General features: G+C 59.4%; 1 protein-coding gene across 3 annotated transcripts; it reads right to left on the bottom strand.

The window, feature by feature from the left end:
• Nucleotides 1-2,415: 2,415 nt before the first annotated feature.
• Nucleotides 2,416-11,474, bottom strand: DUSP9 (dual specificity phosphatase 9). Of its 3 annotated transcripts, none has more exons than XM_008990074.4 (4): nt 11,300-11,474; nt 5,720-6,127; nt 4,294-4,749; nt 2,416-3,694 (listed from the first exon to the last, which is right to left on the bottom strand). In XM_008990074.4, the coding sequence occupies exons 2-4, from the start codon at nt 6,090-6,092 to the stop codon at nt 3,369-3,371; spliced, it is 1,155 nt and encodes a 384-aa protein (XP_008988322.4). In that variant the 5' UTR covers nt 6,093-6,127; nt 11,300-11,474; the 3' UTR covers nt 2,416-3,368. The 3 variants fall into 3 exon arrangements, with proteins under 3 accessions (XP_008988322.4, XP_035143922.3, XP_035143921.3); XM_035288031.3 differs by lacking the exon at nt 11,300-11,474 and adding an exon at nt 10,389-10,592; XM_035288030.3 differs by lacking the exon at nt 11,300-11,474 and adding an exon at nt 6,599-6,790.
• Nucleotides 11,475-17,388: the final 5,914 nt, after the last annotated feature.

The following is a 17,388-nucleotide window of genomic DNA, read 5'->3' as shown; positions in this document are numbered from 1 at the left end:
TATCATTCTGGCCCATTTGCAGCAGGTCCTTTTGCTCAGTATGTGTCCAGCTTTTGACAAAGAAAACAAAAAACCAGACAAGACATACTAAATGCCAAAAAACACAGTTCAAAAAGATAGAGCCAGTACCAGAAGCAGACTCAACTATAACAGGAGTGTTGGAATGATCAGACCAGTAGTTTAAAATATATATGATTAAAATGCTAAGGGCACTAATAGAAATAGGAGACAATATGCAAGAACATGGCCACAATTAGCTGCAAGGGAGGATGGGAAATAAAGTTTCTAGGTGTCAAGCCATATACACTATTAACCTTTGGACACTATTTCTAAAAAGGAGAAGCTGAGAATGGATACTGGGGGACACTTAGCAATCTCTTCCATAGTGCCTTCCATCAGTTTTGGAACATTCTCGGACATTCTTTATTAAAATATTTTATATTCCCTATTCTCCTTTCTCTTCTAGAAATTCAACTATATATATGTGTGACCTATCTTCTTCTCTCTCTGTGCTGCATTCTGGGTAATTTCCTTAAATTCATCTTCCAGTTCACTATTTCTTTCTTCAGCTATGTTTAATATGCTGTTTAAACTTTAAAGGTCCAATTTCAATGATCATATTTTTAATTTCTAGGAATTCTTTTTGCTTTTCTTTCAAGCATGCCTAGTCATTTTATATTCTTTTTTTTTTACAGTTTCAATACTTCCTTTTATTTCTTTAAACATATTAATTATACTTATATTCTTTGTCATATAATTTCAAAGGCAGGACCTTGCAGGACTGATACTCAAATTCACATGTTGAATGTTTCTATAACTCATGGTGGCTTGTTTCCTTGCACATTTTGGGATTTTAAAAAATTACATATTTTGGAATTTTCTATAGAAATGCTTTGAGGCCTGTGTTTACAGGGCATCCCTCTCTCCACAGAGGATTTGTACTTGCTTATGCTGGTCTCTCTGGAGCAATGGGACCTATGGACCACTTCATTTAGAACTTAAATAGGCCAGGTGCGGTGGCTCATTCCTGTAATCTCAGCACTTTGGGAGGCTGAGGCACCGCACCCAGCCTATTTAAGCTTTATATTAAGACCTTGTTTCTAAAATAAAAACTTAAAAATGTATTTTATTAATGTTTTAAACTTTGCTATGTTTACTGGGCTGTCACAATCTAAGTGAATAGTCAAATGCAGCAACCACATCACTATTTCTTTTCTTTTTTTTTTTTTTGAGACAGAGTCTTACTCTGTCACCCAGGCTGAAGTGCAGTGGAGGGATCCCAGCTCACTGCAACCTCCGCCTCCCGGATTCAAGTGATTTTCATGCCTCAGCCTCCCAAGTAGCTTGGATTACAGGCATGTGCCATAATGCTCAACTCATTTTTTTTTGTATTTTTAGTAGAGAAAGCGTTTACCCATGTTATCCAGGCTCGTCTTGAGCTCCTGACCTCAGGTGATCCACCTGCTTTGGCCTCCCAAAGTGTTGGGATTACAAGCATGAGTCTCTGTGCCTGGCCAGACCACTGTTTTCTGTGGCTGCTGTAATAAATTACCACAGAGTTACTGGCTTACAACAACACAGATTTCATGCCATCCAAAATAGATTTCACTGGACTGAAATCAAGGAGTTGGTGGGCTGCGTTCCCCTGGAGGGTCCTGGCTCCTGGTCTGGACCAGAGGATTCACATCATTTCTCAGCTCATTTATGCACCTGCCTTTAGATCGGCCCAACATCTTGCAGGTTCTGGGCCATGTTGCTCCAAAAACCTGCATGAGACCCCACCAGCTATGGTGTGGAGAAGGTGTTGCCAGTGTCCCTTTAGGTGGACCATTGGTCTTCGTGGGGGTCTTCTAGTCCCCAGCCTGGGCCTTTGCAGCCCAAATCCCACGGTCAGAGAACCACAACATTCACATGTGCCAGTCTGCCATGCCCCTTCCGGTCACCCTTAGGATGCCACCCGCTAGGGCGGCCCTTGGGAGGCTCTAGGTAGGTCTTGGGAGTGACTTGGCTGGTGTCTCAGGGATCAGCTGTGAGTGCTGGGTCTTCGCTCGTCTGCTCTGTCCACGGCACGGGACACCTATGTTGTCACTGTTGCATTTATCATTTCTTTCCCCTCTGGAAAACCTGCTCTGAGCAGGCAGGGTTCACTGCTGCAACCTGGTGCCCAGGACAGAGTGTGGCACAGACTACGGCTTCAAATGGCGGAGCATGAACGAGTGAGTCAAATCTTGGCCAGTGGGCAGTACAAGCACCAGATGGGAAATGGTAACATGGGGGGAGTGGGGTCGCACTCGAGTCCCTGGCCAGCCTGGCACACACCCCTTTCTACCATGGACAGTCCAGAGAGACCAAGAGGGCCTCCTTCCCCACCTTCCCCTAAACCCTCCAAGGCGCTCAGGAGGTAGCTTCCCTCTGTGCAGTATCTTAAATAAACTGTTTATTCAGAAGGAACAATTAAAGAAAGCAATGATGAGGTGGATTACAAAAATGAAGAAGCATAGCTCCTCTCCAGGCTCCAGGGTGAGATGGTCCCGTGCCACCAAGACTGCCAGCCCTGGGTGGGGTGCATCCGGGGACTAGTGTGCGTGTGAGTGCCAACACGTGCGCACGCGCATACCCGCCACCCGTGGGGGATGACTGTGTGTCTGCAGCTTAGGCCCTTCCACGCCCCACAAAGCAGCAGCAGAAGTGAGGCCTTCTTCTTCCCCTCCCCTTCCCAGCTCCCGCTCTGAGACCCCATCTCCTCCGGCGGCAGTTTGACCACCCTTACTCACAAAGAGCACCAGTGATCCCATCAAGACATCTGTGTGGAAGGGAACCTGCCCAGTGGCTCCCAGGCCATGGATGCGGGTGGCCACGGCACATCTGGGTCTGTATCCCCTGAGAGGTCCCAGCCCTGAGAGCCCCCAGCCCTTGGTGGAGAAGTAGGGAGGTGACATCACCAGTGATGGCAAACTCCTCCCCCACCCAAGTGGCCATTTGAGGGCAGGGAAGGGACTGGGAGGCAGTCCCTGTGGCAACAAGGTGGCACACCCCCTTCCAGAAGAGGGAAGCACAGGGAGGCACAAGGCCCAGCCGAGCTGGCTGAGCACCCAGGGCCAGGGCCAGCGCCTGGACAGTCACCTGGAGAGGAACCCCCACTCCCATCCCGCAAAGAAAAGAGGAACAGTCGCAGAAGAGGCAGGCTCAAAGCGTGGTCCTGCCGTAGGCACGTTGATTAGGACGCCAGCCCGCGTGAGGTATTGCGCTCTCCCCTCAGCCCCCTGCTCAGGCCAAGCCCTCCCATCCTCCCCTCCCTTGCCCCATGGGTGAGCAGGGACACCCATGGGTGGAGGTGAGGTGGGGGCCAGCCTGCCTGCTACAGTGCCCTAGGTGGGGGCCAGCTCGAAGGCACCATCGCTGGTGGGGGTAGTGAAGAAGGAGGGCGGGTCGGAGGCTGTGGACGGCTGCTCCCCAGTGGCCCGCTCCTGCGATCGGCGCTCCTCCAGCCGCAGGCTGCGCTCAAAGTCCAGCAACTGGCCCATGAAGTTGAAGTTGGGGGAGATGTTAGACTTCTTCCTCTTGACCAGGTCATAGGCATCGTTGAGAGAGAGGTGGAGCTTCTGCATGAGGTAGGCCACAGTGACAGTGACAGAGCGGCTGACCCCCGCTAGGCAGTGGACGAGCACCCCGCAGTTCTGAGACAAGGCTTCATCTAGGTAGAGCAGGACAGGGCCGGGGAGACCCCGACGGCAGGTGTGTGTGAGGCCCAAGCCTTCCGAAGGGCCCTCCAAGCCCCCGCCCTGCCCTTGAGTCAGATGGCCACGGCCTGGAGGTTTCACTGGTGGCCTCTTGGGGCCGCCCTGAGTTCTACCTGTTCCCTGGAAGTGCCACCCTTGCTTTGGGCTCTGGGAATGGCAGCTGCACTTGGGAGGAGTGCTCACAAGGGGGAGGCCAGGAGCTGGTGTGGGGGCGGACAGGTGGAGGGAGCAGAGAGGTTGGGGTGTGGAGAGGTAGGGGGGCGGTGTAGAGAGGTAGGGGGACGGAGAGGTGGAGAGCTGGGGGGCAGAGAGATGGGGGATGGAGAAGTGGAGAGGTGGGGGGACAAAGAGGTGGAGAGGTGGCGGGCAGAGAGGTGGGGGGACGGAGAGGTGGGGAGGTGGGGGACAGAGAGGTGGAGAGGTGAGGGGGCAGAGAGGTGGAGAGGTGGGGGGCGGAGAGGTTGGGGGGAGAGGTGGGAGGCGGAGAGGTGGGAGGTGGAGAGGTGGGGAGTGGAGAGGTGGAGAGGTGGGAAGGCGGGCGGGGTGGACTCACCAATGAATGCAATGGCCTCCGGAAAGAACTGCGACAGGTTCTGGCTCCAGTGGTCGGAGATGGGGATCTGCTTGTAGTGAAAGTCACCATTCTTCTCGAAGAAGTTTGGGAGGTTGGGGGTGACATTGAGGATGTAGCGAATGCCCAGTTTGGCCAGGCTCTCCAAGTTGGCTGAATCCCTGGCGCTGCCCAGGTAGAGGTTGGGCAGGATCTGGACAGGGAAGGATGCCCGAAGCCCCACTGGGGGGGGTGTGACACCCTCCGAATCCAGGCCGCAGCTCATGGAGTCGCGGTCAGCCTCAGATTCTACATCAGAGCAGTCGGAGCCGAGGCACAAACTGCCCAACCCCACCACGGGTGCTGGACTGGGCAGCGGGGCCAAGCTGGAGCTGGCACGGCCACTCAGGCTGGTCTCACACAGGTGAGGGCACTCGGCCTGGAATCTGCTGAAGCCACCTGTCAGGGAGAGGGCATGGGGCCTGCTGATCTGGCCTCCTGGGCAGCCAAGTGCCTCTGTCTGGGGCTGGGGAGCTGACCCTAGACAACTCAGGGGGTTTGCAAATGTCCCCAGAGGGAACACAAAAGCCAGCAGCTTGGTGTGTCCTGGTGCCCACGTGGGGCCCTAGCCACCCTCACTGAGCACTCATGGCCACTGCTCTGGACAGCAAGTGTCCACTGCAGCTGCTGGGGCTGCAAGAAGCTGGGCTCATGCTGAGCCACCCAAGAGAATCTTACACCCCTAGGGTCAAGCTGAGGCAGGTGTGAGGGCTCAACAGAGTCTAGATGTACTGCCAGCCTCAGGGAGGACTGTGGCCATCAGTTAAAGACAAGGAAGAGCCCAGATGTCAGTTCTCTGCCTGGGTGTCTTCTGATCCAGCAAGACCAGGAGCACCCTCAGAGATGAAGTGGGACCCCAAGATGTGGGGAGCTTGGGGGAGAATGTAACATTCCACCAGAATGGCTGTAAAGTCCCAAGAACCCAGCACCTCTGTTTACAGATACTACTCTTTTCCCAGGCTGGAAAGCTGACACTTTATATGTCCCTAATACAGTCCAGTGGACCTTTCTTGGCGACGGCTGGCTCTGGATTCATGAGAACACTGTCTCTGCCCTGGGCCTGTTCCCCCCAGTCTCCCTCCCCGTCCCTGCTGTTCTTTGCGGAACCCGAGCTTTGTACTTCCCTTTCGAGCATCCTGGGAACTAGCTCAGGTCAGGCCAACCCCCCATTTTCCAGACTCAGAGACTGGGGCTTCGGAGAGTGAAGAACCTGCTGGAGGTCATACTTGGGGCTCCCCTCCTCTCAGAGCAGCCTGGCAGGTCATCAGGGGAGGGGGGCCTCAACCCGCTTTGGAAAACAAGAGGTTGGGCTGGCCTAAGGTCAAAGGAATCCCGAACCCCCTGGAAAGGAGGGCCCCGCGGCACCTACCCTGGAGGTAGTAGGCCAGGTAGCCTTCCTCCCGCAGCTTCTGCAGCAGGGTACCCAGCACCGACTCGGCTTCCCACTCCTCAGTTTCAGCCTCGGCCTCTCCGCACCGGCGCCGGCCCCCACCCTGGTCGTACAGGAGAACGGGGGCAGGCGGGGGCGGCTGGAGCGGAGGTCCGGGCAGGAGCGCGCGCACCGACAGGCTGCCCCTCCGCAGGCGGCGCAGCAGCAGCGCGGGAAGGGCCACGCTCAGCGCCCCACCGATGCGCGCGGACTCGTACAGCTCGCGACTGCGGCAGTCCAGGAGCAGCAGCTGCGGCCGCGGGGGCGACAGCTCCCGGCGCAGCCACAGGCACGAGCGCCCCAGTCCCTCCATCGGCGCTCGGCTTCTGACACGTCGGGCCACGGGCACTATGGAGAGAGGGAAGGCGCAGTGTGAGCTCCCGGCGGGCCGAGGGCGTCCAGAAGGCGGGAGCCCAGGGCCCCCCAACGCGAGGATTCCCAATAAGGTGCCCCAAGAAAACCCCCGAGGCGGCCGCTCAGCACGGGGAAAGGTCCTCCAGAAAAGGGTTGAGCATCTAACCGCCCCTTCGAGGCTCATCTTGGGGTACCCCGAGGCCGCAGCGGTCTACCTCCATACCCCCTTTCTGCTCCTCTTTCTCGGCCTGCCCGCGATCGCTCCCCAAGTTCCAGCTTCCGACTTTGCTGGGTGGGGGTGTGAGTGTGAGGGGTGCTTTTCAAGACCCAGATCTCCCCCACGGCCAGGTGGGCCAGGGAAACAGGCGGAGCAGAGGTGCTGGGCCTCAGCGAGTCCTCTCAGAGGTGACCTAGCCCCGGTCACCATCTCCCCCCACCCTCAGGAGAGAACAAAAGGAGAGAGACCTGGAGCGCGATCCGGCGGTAGGCGACTGCGCGTGGACGTTCTGGCCACGGCCACTGCCACGGCGGAACGCGGTGCGCCGTCCCGGGGCAGGGAGTCCCTAGGCCCGGCCGCTAGGAGAAGGCGGGGCGGCGGTGCAGGCTCGCACGTGGAAGCCGAGCAGCTTCCTGGCAGCTGGACCCAGCTTCCACCTTGGAGACAGCCTTGGGACGTGGAGTTACAACTCCGAGGGGCGGGCCGGGGCGGGGCTGCGGGGGCGGGCCTGGGCGCCGGTGAGCCAACGGGTGCTAGCCGAAGGAAGCAGTCGGGTGGGACCTGCGAGTCGGCTGAGCTGGGGCTTCCACCGAGGCGGGACGGGGTCGGGGCAGAGGCCAAGGGCAGGTCAGGGGCCCAGCAGGGGACCAGCTGCGGCTCCCCTGGCCGGCGCCAGCCTGGCCTCGGGAGGCAGGGGGAGGGGTGGGGACAAGAGCCCAGCCCCCCTGTCGCAGAAGCTGCCTTCAACTCAACTCACTCGGTGATACTGGACCATCTTCTCCCCTGCCTGGATCTCAGTGGCACCATCTCTGTAATGGACTTATAGCTACCAGCTTGGCCAAAGGTGGGATGCCACTGAAATCGCCCAGGGGAGGAGGAAGCAGGATCAGAAACTTTCTGCAGCTTTGGCCCAGAGCACCTCCCACCCCAGCAGGCTTCACTCACACAGCACTGGCCAAAAGTACCCAGGAGCCCTGAGCTCCCAGCCCTAAACTGATCCTAAGAGTGACCCCTGGCTCTCCCCTTGGCTGATCAAAGTGGAGAGAAGTAGTTTCCAGCTAAATCTCTCTCACATCCATGCCTCTGTCCCCTGTCCCCTATCCTAGCCAAGGGCTCAAATTCATCAGCTCTAGGCCAGGTCACTGTCACGTCTTGCACAACAGTCTCCCAGCCTCCAGGCCTGCAACGACCTGCCCTCCACCCTGCCCTGCCCTGCCCAATGTCAGAATGCCATCCACTCAACCAAGGCTGGTGGCCTCCATCCTTTCCTCCATGGGCACAATAGGCAGGGCAGATCCATAGGCAGCCAGGGCACTGCACAAGGTCTCAGGTGTGGTGAGCGCTGAGATAGGAGACCAGGTCAGGGGGAGGTGTCCACAACACTGGTCTGGCTAAAAGTCCCTTTTCTGCTTAAAGCCCAACAAAAGCAAATAACAGTGTTGAAGGAAAATGTACAATAGATAAGATAAAGCTCATACCCAACCAAAAGGTTAAGACCCCTGTAGATAAATGGGCAAAGAACCTGAAAACACTGCACACTGCAGGAAGGAGGGAATGCGGCGGCCTTACAAATATTTGGGGGAAGGTTCAAGCTCAGGCGTGGAAGGAAAGCAACTCCAAAAAACAAGTAACAATGACCAACGAGGTAACACTTTCCACCTTCTGTGCTAGAAATGTCCTCATGTTTGAGAACACCCAGTGCCGGCAAAATTGCTGTGAAATCAACGTGCTGTTCAACGGTTGCAGGGTATATATTGGCATAGCCCTTTTGGAAATTAATCTGGCAATATCAAGAGCTAGGAAAAAATCCCAACCCTTTGACCACTTTGGGGAATCTAAGGAACTAAAGTAAAAGAAATCAAAGTTACACACATTCTCTAAGGAGTGGAAAATGGAAAGCGCACTGCGAGTCCCACAGTGGGAATCATTACGGAGTCAGAGGAGCAAATGTCTGAGGTCACGGTTACGGAAGAGGGCAGGTGATGGAAAGCTGGGAGTGGGGTGGGTGAGTGTGAGGGGTGCCGTTCGAGGCCTAGATCTTCCCCACGGCCAGATGGAGATCTCTAAGGGGCTTCCAGTTTCCCCTCCCCCTCCCTTCTGGGCAGTGGGCTGCTAGCCGGGACTCCCAGGACCCTGGCACTGGGCTGCTGTCTGGCCACACCTCCATGTCCCTGTCTCTAAGATGAGTCCTAATTCCTGCATCCAGGGGCTTTGGGCAGCTGGACTGTGCCCTTCCTTCTCCTCTTGCCCAGTGGGCATGGGCCCCAGCCCAGGCCTCCCTCCTATGCCCCCTGCCCAGGTTCTGAGATTCTGCTTCTTTCTGTAGGTCCCCTCGTCCAGGCAGCCCTCCCAACTCGGAGCCAGTAGTCTCCCTCCTTTGTGCTCCCCAGTGTGGTCACTTTCCCCCTTTCTCAGTGTGTTCCTGGGGCAGGAACTTTGTCTTCTCCCTCCTCCTATCTCAGCCTAGTCCCACAGTGGTGGAGGTGTACACTGGTGCCCAGCCCGGGGGCTGCCTCCAGGCCCACTGCAGCTGTGGGTGGGAGCTCAGAGTGGCCAGGGGTTGAAGGCACCACCGAGGTTCTGCCATGTGCCAGTCTGGTTGTGGCTAGTAGGGGTGGCACAGGGCTGTGAGCAGCCGGGAGCTGGACAGCGGTGTTCCCCGCTCCTGTGCCTGGGGGCTCAGTCTGGCTGGAGAGGGAGCTCCTGAGGTGCTTAGGCCACTCTGGAGAGGGCTCCCTGGAGGTGAGAGGAGCTGGGCTAGGATGAGGATGAAGAGAGGCAGCCTCCGAAATGGTGAAGGGAGGGGAAGCCCGGGATCCAAGAGTCCCTGGCTCCCGACCGGGCGAGGGGCTCCCTGAACCTAACTGCGGAGCCGTGCTGGCAAGCCTTCCCATCCGGAGAAAGAATTTAGGAGGGGGCCATAAGGGGCTCATGAGGAGGCCATGAGGGGCTCAATCTCCAAAGTCAGAGCTGAGAGTTCAGGGCCCACAGCGCCCGCAGCGCCAGCAACAGGACAAACGGGAACCTGTTGCGGCCTCCGCACTGCAGGGCTGAGCGCAGCCAACCTCCTAACCCCCTCTAACGGCGACCCTCGCCTGACTGCCCCCACTCAGGCCCCCAGCAGCGCCAGCTCTGGGCGCCGCCGAGCCCCGCAGCCACTCCCGGGTGGGCCGTGCAGGGAGAGGCCGCGTCGCGCGCCCGGGCCTCTCCTGGCCCCCTCCGGCGGGCGGAGCCAGGCCGCGCGCTCGCTGCTCGTCGCAGGGTGGGCGCTGCGCCCGCCTACCCCGCCCCCGCCCCTGCCGGGCGCCCCGGGCCTCCGCCCGGCCGGGCCAGCGCCCCCTGGAGGCCGCGAGGAAGCCGCCGTCTGCAGGCCTCGCGCGTGCCGAGTGCGCCCTCTGGTCCCGGGGGCCTCCCGAGAGCGGCGCCGCGCCGCCTTCCCACCCCGAAATGCACCATTCCCGCCGGGCCGAGTGGCAGGATTTCGGCTGTCGCGGCCGGGTCACATGGCCAAGAGCACAAGTCCCAGAGACAGCGTGTCTGCCAAATCCAGTGTCTTTTCCATCAAATCCACTTTCTGCTGGGGATGGTCGGTCTCCTCGCGGGACTGGGAGTTCCTCCAAGGCAGGAACGTGTGTGTGCCCGGCCCCAAGCTGGCCCCAGCCCCCAGTGCAGGGCCTGGCACGCGCCCGGCGCTCGCGGAAGAAATGCTCGTTAACAAAGAAGGCATGAATGAATGAAACCAATTGTTGCCTGAGGGAGCTGCTCCTGCTTTTCCTTCTGCCGATTACACACTCCTCCCCCACCCCGACACGCATAAGCACACGTGCACATACAGCTCTCCCCGTAACACACACACAGGCCGGCACCCAGACAGCGCGCGCGGACTCCAGCCCGCATGGAACCCACCTACTACGGGCTGGTCGGGCAGCTGGCGCCCCTTTGGTCCCACCTGGGACGCCTCCATTTCAGCGGCGGGCGCTCTCTGCCTCCACCCCGCCCCTCCCCCCGGCCCCTTGCCTCCGCATCTAAGTACCCTACCTTGCACCCCAAGTGCCTTCTTTATCTCTTAGGGAAGAGGCCAAGTCAGTCGCTGGGGAGTCTCAAGGTCTGTTTAGGGAGGCACCTGGGGAGCCGAAGGCTGATGAGACGCTGCCGAAGGAGAGCCAGAGGTGCCTGGCAGGGATGCCACCAAATGCTGCAGCCTCTAGAGCCCGCGTGCCAGGTGTTGGGAGGGAGGGACTCAGAGATGTGCTGGGGGTGTCGAAGGCTATTTGTGATGGGGGCGGGGTAGGGTGCTGGAGAGCGTGAATCCAGCAGGTGTGCGCGCGTGCTGGGGCGGATGAGAGTGCGCGCTGGAGATGCTGGAGGTGTGTGCCTGGGACGTGGGGAGTATCGGCCGCTGGGATGTGGATTTGTGATGGGACCTCGCTCCCGGGTGGGTGGACTGCAGTGTCTCTGGGCTGGGCACCTGGGTGGGGTGTCTGTCATGGGATATGGGGAGTTCAAGGTGGCAAGAGCATGGTAGGGGGAGCTATGTTAGTGCAGGTATCGCAGAGATGTGTTGGAAGCGTGCGTGTGCGCCTGGGTGTGTACTGGGGCGTGGCAGGGTCTCGGTGGGTTGGCATGAGTTGGGGACAGTGGTGAGTAGTGGTACAGGGGATGCTAGTGTGTGCATTACAGGGACCCGGCTCTGTGATGCGTGGTTTGTGTGCGCGCGAGTGTGCAGCCGGTCTAAGTGGCAGTGGACACGGGAGGTGCACGGGAGGGGTGCACGGGTGTGCGGCGGCAGCACCCAATGGGTCTCCTAGGGGCGCGTGCGCCGGCTTCGTGGGGAGTGCCTTGTCAGGACTTTGGGGGTGTGGGGTGGAGGAGGGGGTGCACGTAGGGGGGGTCAGCCAGGCCGGGTGGGGTGGGGTGGGGGTCCCCAGGACGTCGTGTGCTCCACTCACCTCTGCTCCGCTCGGTTCTCTGAGCCTGTTCCCTGCGTCGCGGCCGGGAAGTTTCTGAAGCTCGGTCGGCGGGAAGCGCCACTGCTGCCGCCGAACGCCACCGGAACCCCGGGCGGCGGCCTTGCCAGGAGCTGAGGGGCAGCCGCCGGCGCTGCGGAGGGAAACTCCAAATCCCGCCCCCGCCGCCGCCGCCGCCGCCACCGCCTCCTCCGCCTCCGCCTCCTCCGCCTCCGCCACCGCCTCCTCCCCTCCCATCGCCGTCTTCTCCGCCCCCTGCCCAGGAGGGGCAATGTAGCTGGCGGCGCGCAGGGAGGGAGCGGGGAGGGGCCGCGGCCTTCCCGGCGTCTCCCTCCACCTCCCACGCCCCCGCCCGCCTTCCTCCCACCTGCAAGCTTCTGCCCTCTCCGCCCGTCCTGCACGACGCGCCCTGCGCTTCCCGGTCCCCAATGGTGCTACTGAGTGGGGACTTCGGAGCTTGGAGCGCCGGAGTGGGGTTGGGGGCCCTGAACTAGGCTGGGCCTGGGCTAGGGGGACGGTTGCTCCGCAGAATCTGCACTGGCACCCCAGCCAAGGGGCCCCCTGCAGTGTCTCCTCTTATTCTCATATGTCAGATTCTGGCTACTAGTAATAGCATTTGAGCCTCAGTGCCTGGAAGGGGTGGAGCCAGGATGTTGAGGGAGGGGCTGGGAGCAAGTAGGGAGCGGGTGTTGTCACCAGGTCCCGTTAGCTTTCTCCTTTGTACCACAGGTCACACCCATTGGCACCAAGGACCTCATTTTATCCTTACAGCAGTTCTGGAAGTCTGAGGAGATTGTCCCCATGTTACAGCCCGGGAAACTGAGGCCGTGGCTCCCTGGTGGTGGCACGATAGTGTAGTGGCAAAGTAGGATGGGGCTCGGGCTGGCTGAGTTCAGAAGCCTAGAGCCTGAACGAGCGTGAGTGCGGAAGATTGCATGGGGAGGGGAGGGGAGGCAGCCGTCCGAGGTGTGCACCTGGCCTTTCTGGGGCTCCCAGGCCAGCGGTGCATGAGCCTGGCCTCCTGCCTGCAGTGGAGGAGAGGTTGAGATCCAGCAGGAGGATATGAGCGCAGAATAAGGTGCGGCAGGGAGGGCTGGGGTGCCAGCAGCTCCACTGGCTGCCTGGCTGTGTCTGCGGCAGCGCTGAATTCCCCTGAGTCATTACCCCTGGAAGAGACAAGGGCAGCAGCTTTGCCTCTGGAGCCCAGTCCCTGCCCCATCTCTGGGTCTCCATTTCCTGGTCTGTACTTTTGGGGAGAGAGGTGGGATCATGTGATTTCCAAGGGCCCTCCTATCTGTGCAGTTTCAAGCCATGGTGAGTGAGCTGGGAGGGTCCTGCTGTTGCCAGCCAGGCCTGTCCGCCCTGCTCTGGGCCCGACTGCAGCAGAGTCCCTCCTGGAAGGAGGCCACTGGCCCTGCAACCCTGTCCCTGCTCTGGACTCTGGGCCTCGTGGGGCTGCACTGGGGCTCTCCCCTACAGCCTTGGGGGGCCAGGCTGCCCAGGACCTGCCACGAAGGCGAGCATATGCAGCCACCGCTGGTGCCTGTGCTGCTCGATGTGCTGAAGTTATGGGACCTTTCCTAAGAAATCCATATACCACAGAAGCTGTGCCCTAAAAACAGGGGGCTGGCTTTCACATTCCCCCCTCCACCGAGGGCGCCTCCTGTTTGGAGAGGACGTAGGACAGCTGTGCCCGTGGCCTGGGTGCTCAGCTGATCACCAAAGGCTTGGTGGGTGAGCTGACTCAGAGGAGTTTCTAGTAAGCTTGGGGTTGCCATGCTTTAGTGACTCAGGGCTGAGAGGCTGGGGAGAAACATTTGGATTGAATAATCCGCCCTCGTCTCTGCACAGCTCCCACTCCAGCCCTCCCAGTGTCTCTGCTCTCCACGCAACGAGACCATCCGTTGCTGGAGAAGGAGCATACAAAGACCAGGCCTGCTCCGAGTTGCCTCAGGAAATAGCGGTCCCCTCTTCATCCCCAGGGCTGGAGAATAAAATGCAGAACACTCCCAAAGAGGAGTTGAGTGAGTGAAAGTTTGCTTCGCAGAACCGAGGGCACAGCTGGGCCTCTGACTCCAAAGCAGCTGGGTCCATCTGTTGCTGATGGGAGTGACGGGGCGCCCCAGCCTTCTCCCTTTCCTCTGCGCCCCTCACCCTCCATTCCACCTGAACACCAAAGCCACTGCCCTCCTTCTTGTTCCTTCCTTGGGGATGGCCATTGGGAAGGGGCCATCTTGTTTCCTGTGAGACCCCACGCCCTCCTGAACCCCAGAGGTGCTCTCCAGAGACCCTGAAAGCAGCCCCAGGAACTGCCAGCCCCGGGCAAGGTGGAGGGGCCAGGGAGCGGCGCTTTGCTTGGGGTAGAGACGTTGTTAGCCTGGCAGGGCCTTGGGTGGCTGGCTCGTGACACGGAGGCCTTTGGCTGCAGGCACCTGGACCTGTTAAGGGACATTTTGTTCAGGTCCCGAATCTGAGCCACTGTCCAGGTGAATGAGGTTTTGGGGGAGAGACTGTGGGAAAGGTGATGGCTGTCAAAGCCGAAGTCCCCAGGCTACCCTGCTGTGCCGGGTCCTCCCTGCCTGTCATCCTGCATGGAACCTGGGTCACATCTACGGGCCCCGGCGCCAGGGTGCACACACCTTTATTTCTGGGTCCTACAGAGGTTCCTTTTGCAGCTGAAGCCATCTGCTCACATGACAACCCCCTCACTGTCCCTTCAACTCCTCCCTCTGCACCCCTCCCAGATCTGAAGTGCTTCACCCAGCATCTTCTGGACGCATCCCGCTACCAGCTGCCATGCCTTCAGAAGCACCCAACCTGTCCACAGCAGCTCCCAATGGAGCCATGCCCAGACATTGAAACAAAATGGCCTATAGTGGCTCTGAAATCTCATTTGCAGAGTAGGTCAAAGGCAGGCCAGCCAGGAAGCCAAGCGCCCAGGGGTGTGAGCCGCAGGGAGAGATGGGAGATAGGCGAGAGGGAAAGGAGGGGGCAGAGCAGAGAGCACCAGCCTGTGCAGTGATTGATTTCTGGGGGCCAGGACTTGGCGAGCCATTAACACCGCCATTCCGGGAGGGCTCAGGTTCAGGTTCAATACAATCCCCCTCCGGCCAGGTTCCTTCTCCTTGTCTTGTCTTCCCAAGCAGCAGCGCACATGTGCCTGGATATACATTCCAGATGATATGATCCTTTTACCGGGAGAACCAGCCACCCGCACCCCTGGGCTGGACAGGGGAAGGGAGGTGAGGGGAGACAAGGAGGCTCCGTCCAGACCCCACGCAGCGGGAAAGGAGGAGAGAGGGTAGCAGGTGACTTTCCTGCATGCCCCAGGAGAGAGGGGAGCCACCAGGGGTAAAACAACAGGGCTGGGGGTACTGGGGGTGCCAAGGGCGTGCCCAGATGGCCTGGCTCCCGTGCTGCGGAGCCCCCTCCCTTGCTTTGCCCAGCTCAGCAGGAAGGCCCACCTGCCTTTTTGGCCACACTTCAGCATCCTCCCCCCGCCCCCGACAGGAACATCCTTCTCCGGTCAGACCAGTCTCATCACAGGTAACAAGATAAGGCACGAGACAGGCAGACGTGGCTGGGCCCAGGCAGGGGCTTGTGGCAAGTGCTGGTCCTAGCTCAGATGTCTGTAGGTGTGGAGAGGGGCTCCTAGAGGCTGCGGGATTTTCTCATCTCACTCCTTGGGGGCCTCTGCCCCTGCGTGTTGTCATAGCACCTGCTGGCTTGTCTGGCTGCCTCCCTCTGCCACTCCCCACCTCCTTCCAGCACTGCAAGGCCCAGCCTGGGCCCTGTTGGGTTCCTGCACCCAGACCCCTCCCAACCCTCAGACTGCTGAGCCCCTTGCTGCTCTGGTGTCTGGGCGCACCCAGCACCTCTCCTGCCCACCACTGCCACTTGCCCAAGGCCCTGCTGCAATTGGGGGCACAGCTGGAGCCAGAGAGTCCCCGCTGACGGAGGCTGGTGCCCCCCAGGACAGGGCCTCCAGGTGGGCCTCCCTTGGAAGCCATCCTGAGGCTTCCAACTAGCTCGTAGCAGCTAGTTGGGTAATGGTAACAGCAGCTCCCTCTCATCACTGGCGCTGTGACCCTGAGGACAAGCTGTGCTGTTAGCTGGATGAGGACAGTGAAGTTCAGGGTTGGGGGGCGGTGACTCCAGGGTGCCCCTCCACAGGGAACTGCCTTTGCCCTTGGGTGGCTCTTTCTCATAGGCCGAGGGACAGGCAGGAGGGGAGCCACTGGCCCAGGCCTCGGTCACCTGGCAAGCCACCCGCGTGGCCAGAGGAAGGAAGGAGGCAGCTCCCAAATTGCAGAGAGGACCTGGGCAGGGTGGAGTTCTAGGCTGTGGTCCAGCCCAGGTGCGGGCCTTCTCCTCTGTCACCCTCTCTTAGCCCTGCCACCCCCTGTCCCTGGGTTCTTGCTGCCCCCTCCTCATTCTCTGCCTGCAAGCCACACACAGGAAGGCTTGGGATATTTCTGTCAGCTCTCTGGGGAGTTCTCTGTCTAAATTTAGAGAGCAGCTATTACCCCTCAGTACCTGCTTCCCACATGGGTGGCTGATTTGTGTCCCGAGAGCCGCAGAGGGGAGAGTGGTGCAGATGTGGTGCCTCGTGACCTACCCACCCCTTGGAGCCAGCTCCTAGGCAGAGAGAAGGCAGAGAGGAGAGGGAAGGCGAGGAAGGTGGCAGCCGCAGCCCAGGATCAACCGCATGCACGTGGAGAGGGCCAGTGGGCCTCTGCCCGAGAAACGCCATGGGTAGGAAGGGGACAGCCAAGGCTCTTTGAGTGGGGTCAGGCATGTCTGGCCTTCCTGGTGGGGGACTGTGGCTTCTTACTGCTCTGCCTGCAAGGAGAGGGTGACCATCTTCACAGCTGTCTCCCTTCCACCACTGCACACTGCATGCCTGCTGCCATGGCAATGTCACACAGAGAAAAGAAGGGTGCACACGGGAGCTCTGGGAGTTAGTCATCAGTCCTGGGCAATGCTGACATCACCTGGAGCAGGGCCTGAGACTCGTTCTTTACTGCCCCTTGAGTTCCACGAAGAATGGCTGTGGCTGACATGGGCTGGGACCATGAGAGTGACCCAGGGTCCAGTCTGTCAGCCTGCAAGGCTCAGCTCTCGGGACATGTGGTTGGAGAGCTGGCCAGAGCCGTGAAGACCACGGCTGCCTGCTCTTCTCAACCCTAGAGCGGAAAGCAGGGGAGGCTGAGGATGGGATCCCTAAGACCATGAGCCTAGGGAGACTTACGAATCACAGGGCAAGCAGCTTGAGACTGGCTTCCTGAAGAGGTGAGGGTCCTGTCACTAGAGGGAACCAAGCAGAAGCTGCAGGGCTGCCAGAGGGAGGTGTCGCAGATGGCTGGTGCTAAGGCCAGCTCCCTGGCATCTGAGGATGGGTCTGCTCCTGGCCCTGCTCCCTGGCTGGCTGTGGTCAAGCTTGTGCTACAGTGAATGGCAGACATTCCCTCGGAGCTCAGCACAAACCCCCACGTGTACACAGGCAGGGCAAGGAGGTCCATCTGGGGGCTCTTGGGCTGGGGCTGCTGGCAGGTGGCGTCTCTGATGCATGCTCAACCCAGCCAGAACTTCAAGGACCTCAAGGGAACCACAGTGAAGGCCCTTGCTTGGTCTCTGAAGCGTCTTTTGTGCCCTCATAGTTCGGGTCAGTGCTTGTCACTTCTCACGTTGCCTGAAGACTTGTAGGAGCAGGAGCTGGTGGTCCTCAGCACACCGCTGTCCCATTTCTCTGAGCATGTTGTTTATTCATTGTTTTGTTGTTTTGGGGAAGGGATGAGTGTTGGGACCTTCTAGCCCACTGCCTGGCTGACGTCACTCTGATGCTCATACACTGGCCTGTGACACGAGGTCTCCACCCCAGGCTCCTGGGCCCAGCTGTCCCCAGGTGAGTTCCCTTGGGTGATCTCCAGGCTTCTCGAACGCACATGTTCCAGACGCAAGCCTTGGGCACTTCTCTTGGTGACAGCCACTTCGGGTCCGCCTGGGTGGGCTCTGTGGGCTACAATGGAGAGAAGCGTCCAGACGTTGTCCTCAGGAAAAGGGGACATGTA

Source organism: Callithrix jacchus, chromosome X (genome assembly GCF_049354715.1).
Source record: "Callithrix jacchus isolate 240 chromosome X, calJac240_pri, whole genome shotgun sequence".
In the NCBI taxonomy this organism is placed as follows: Eukaryota; Metazoa; Chordata; class Mammalia; order Primates; family Cebidae; genus Callithrix; species Callithrix jacchus.
This window is presented reverse-complemented; position numbering and strand designations above follow the sequence as displayed.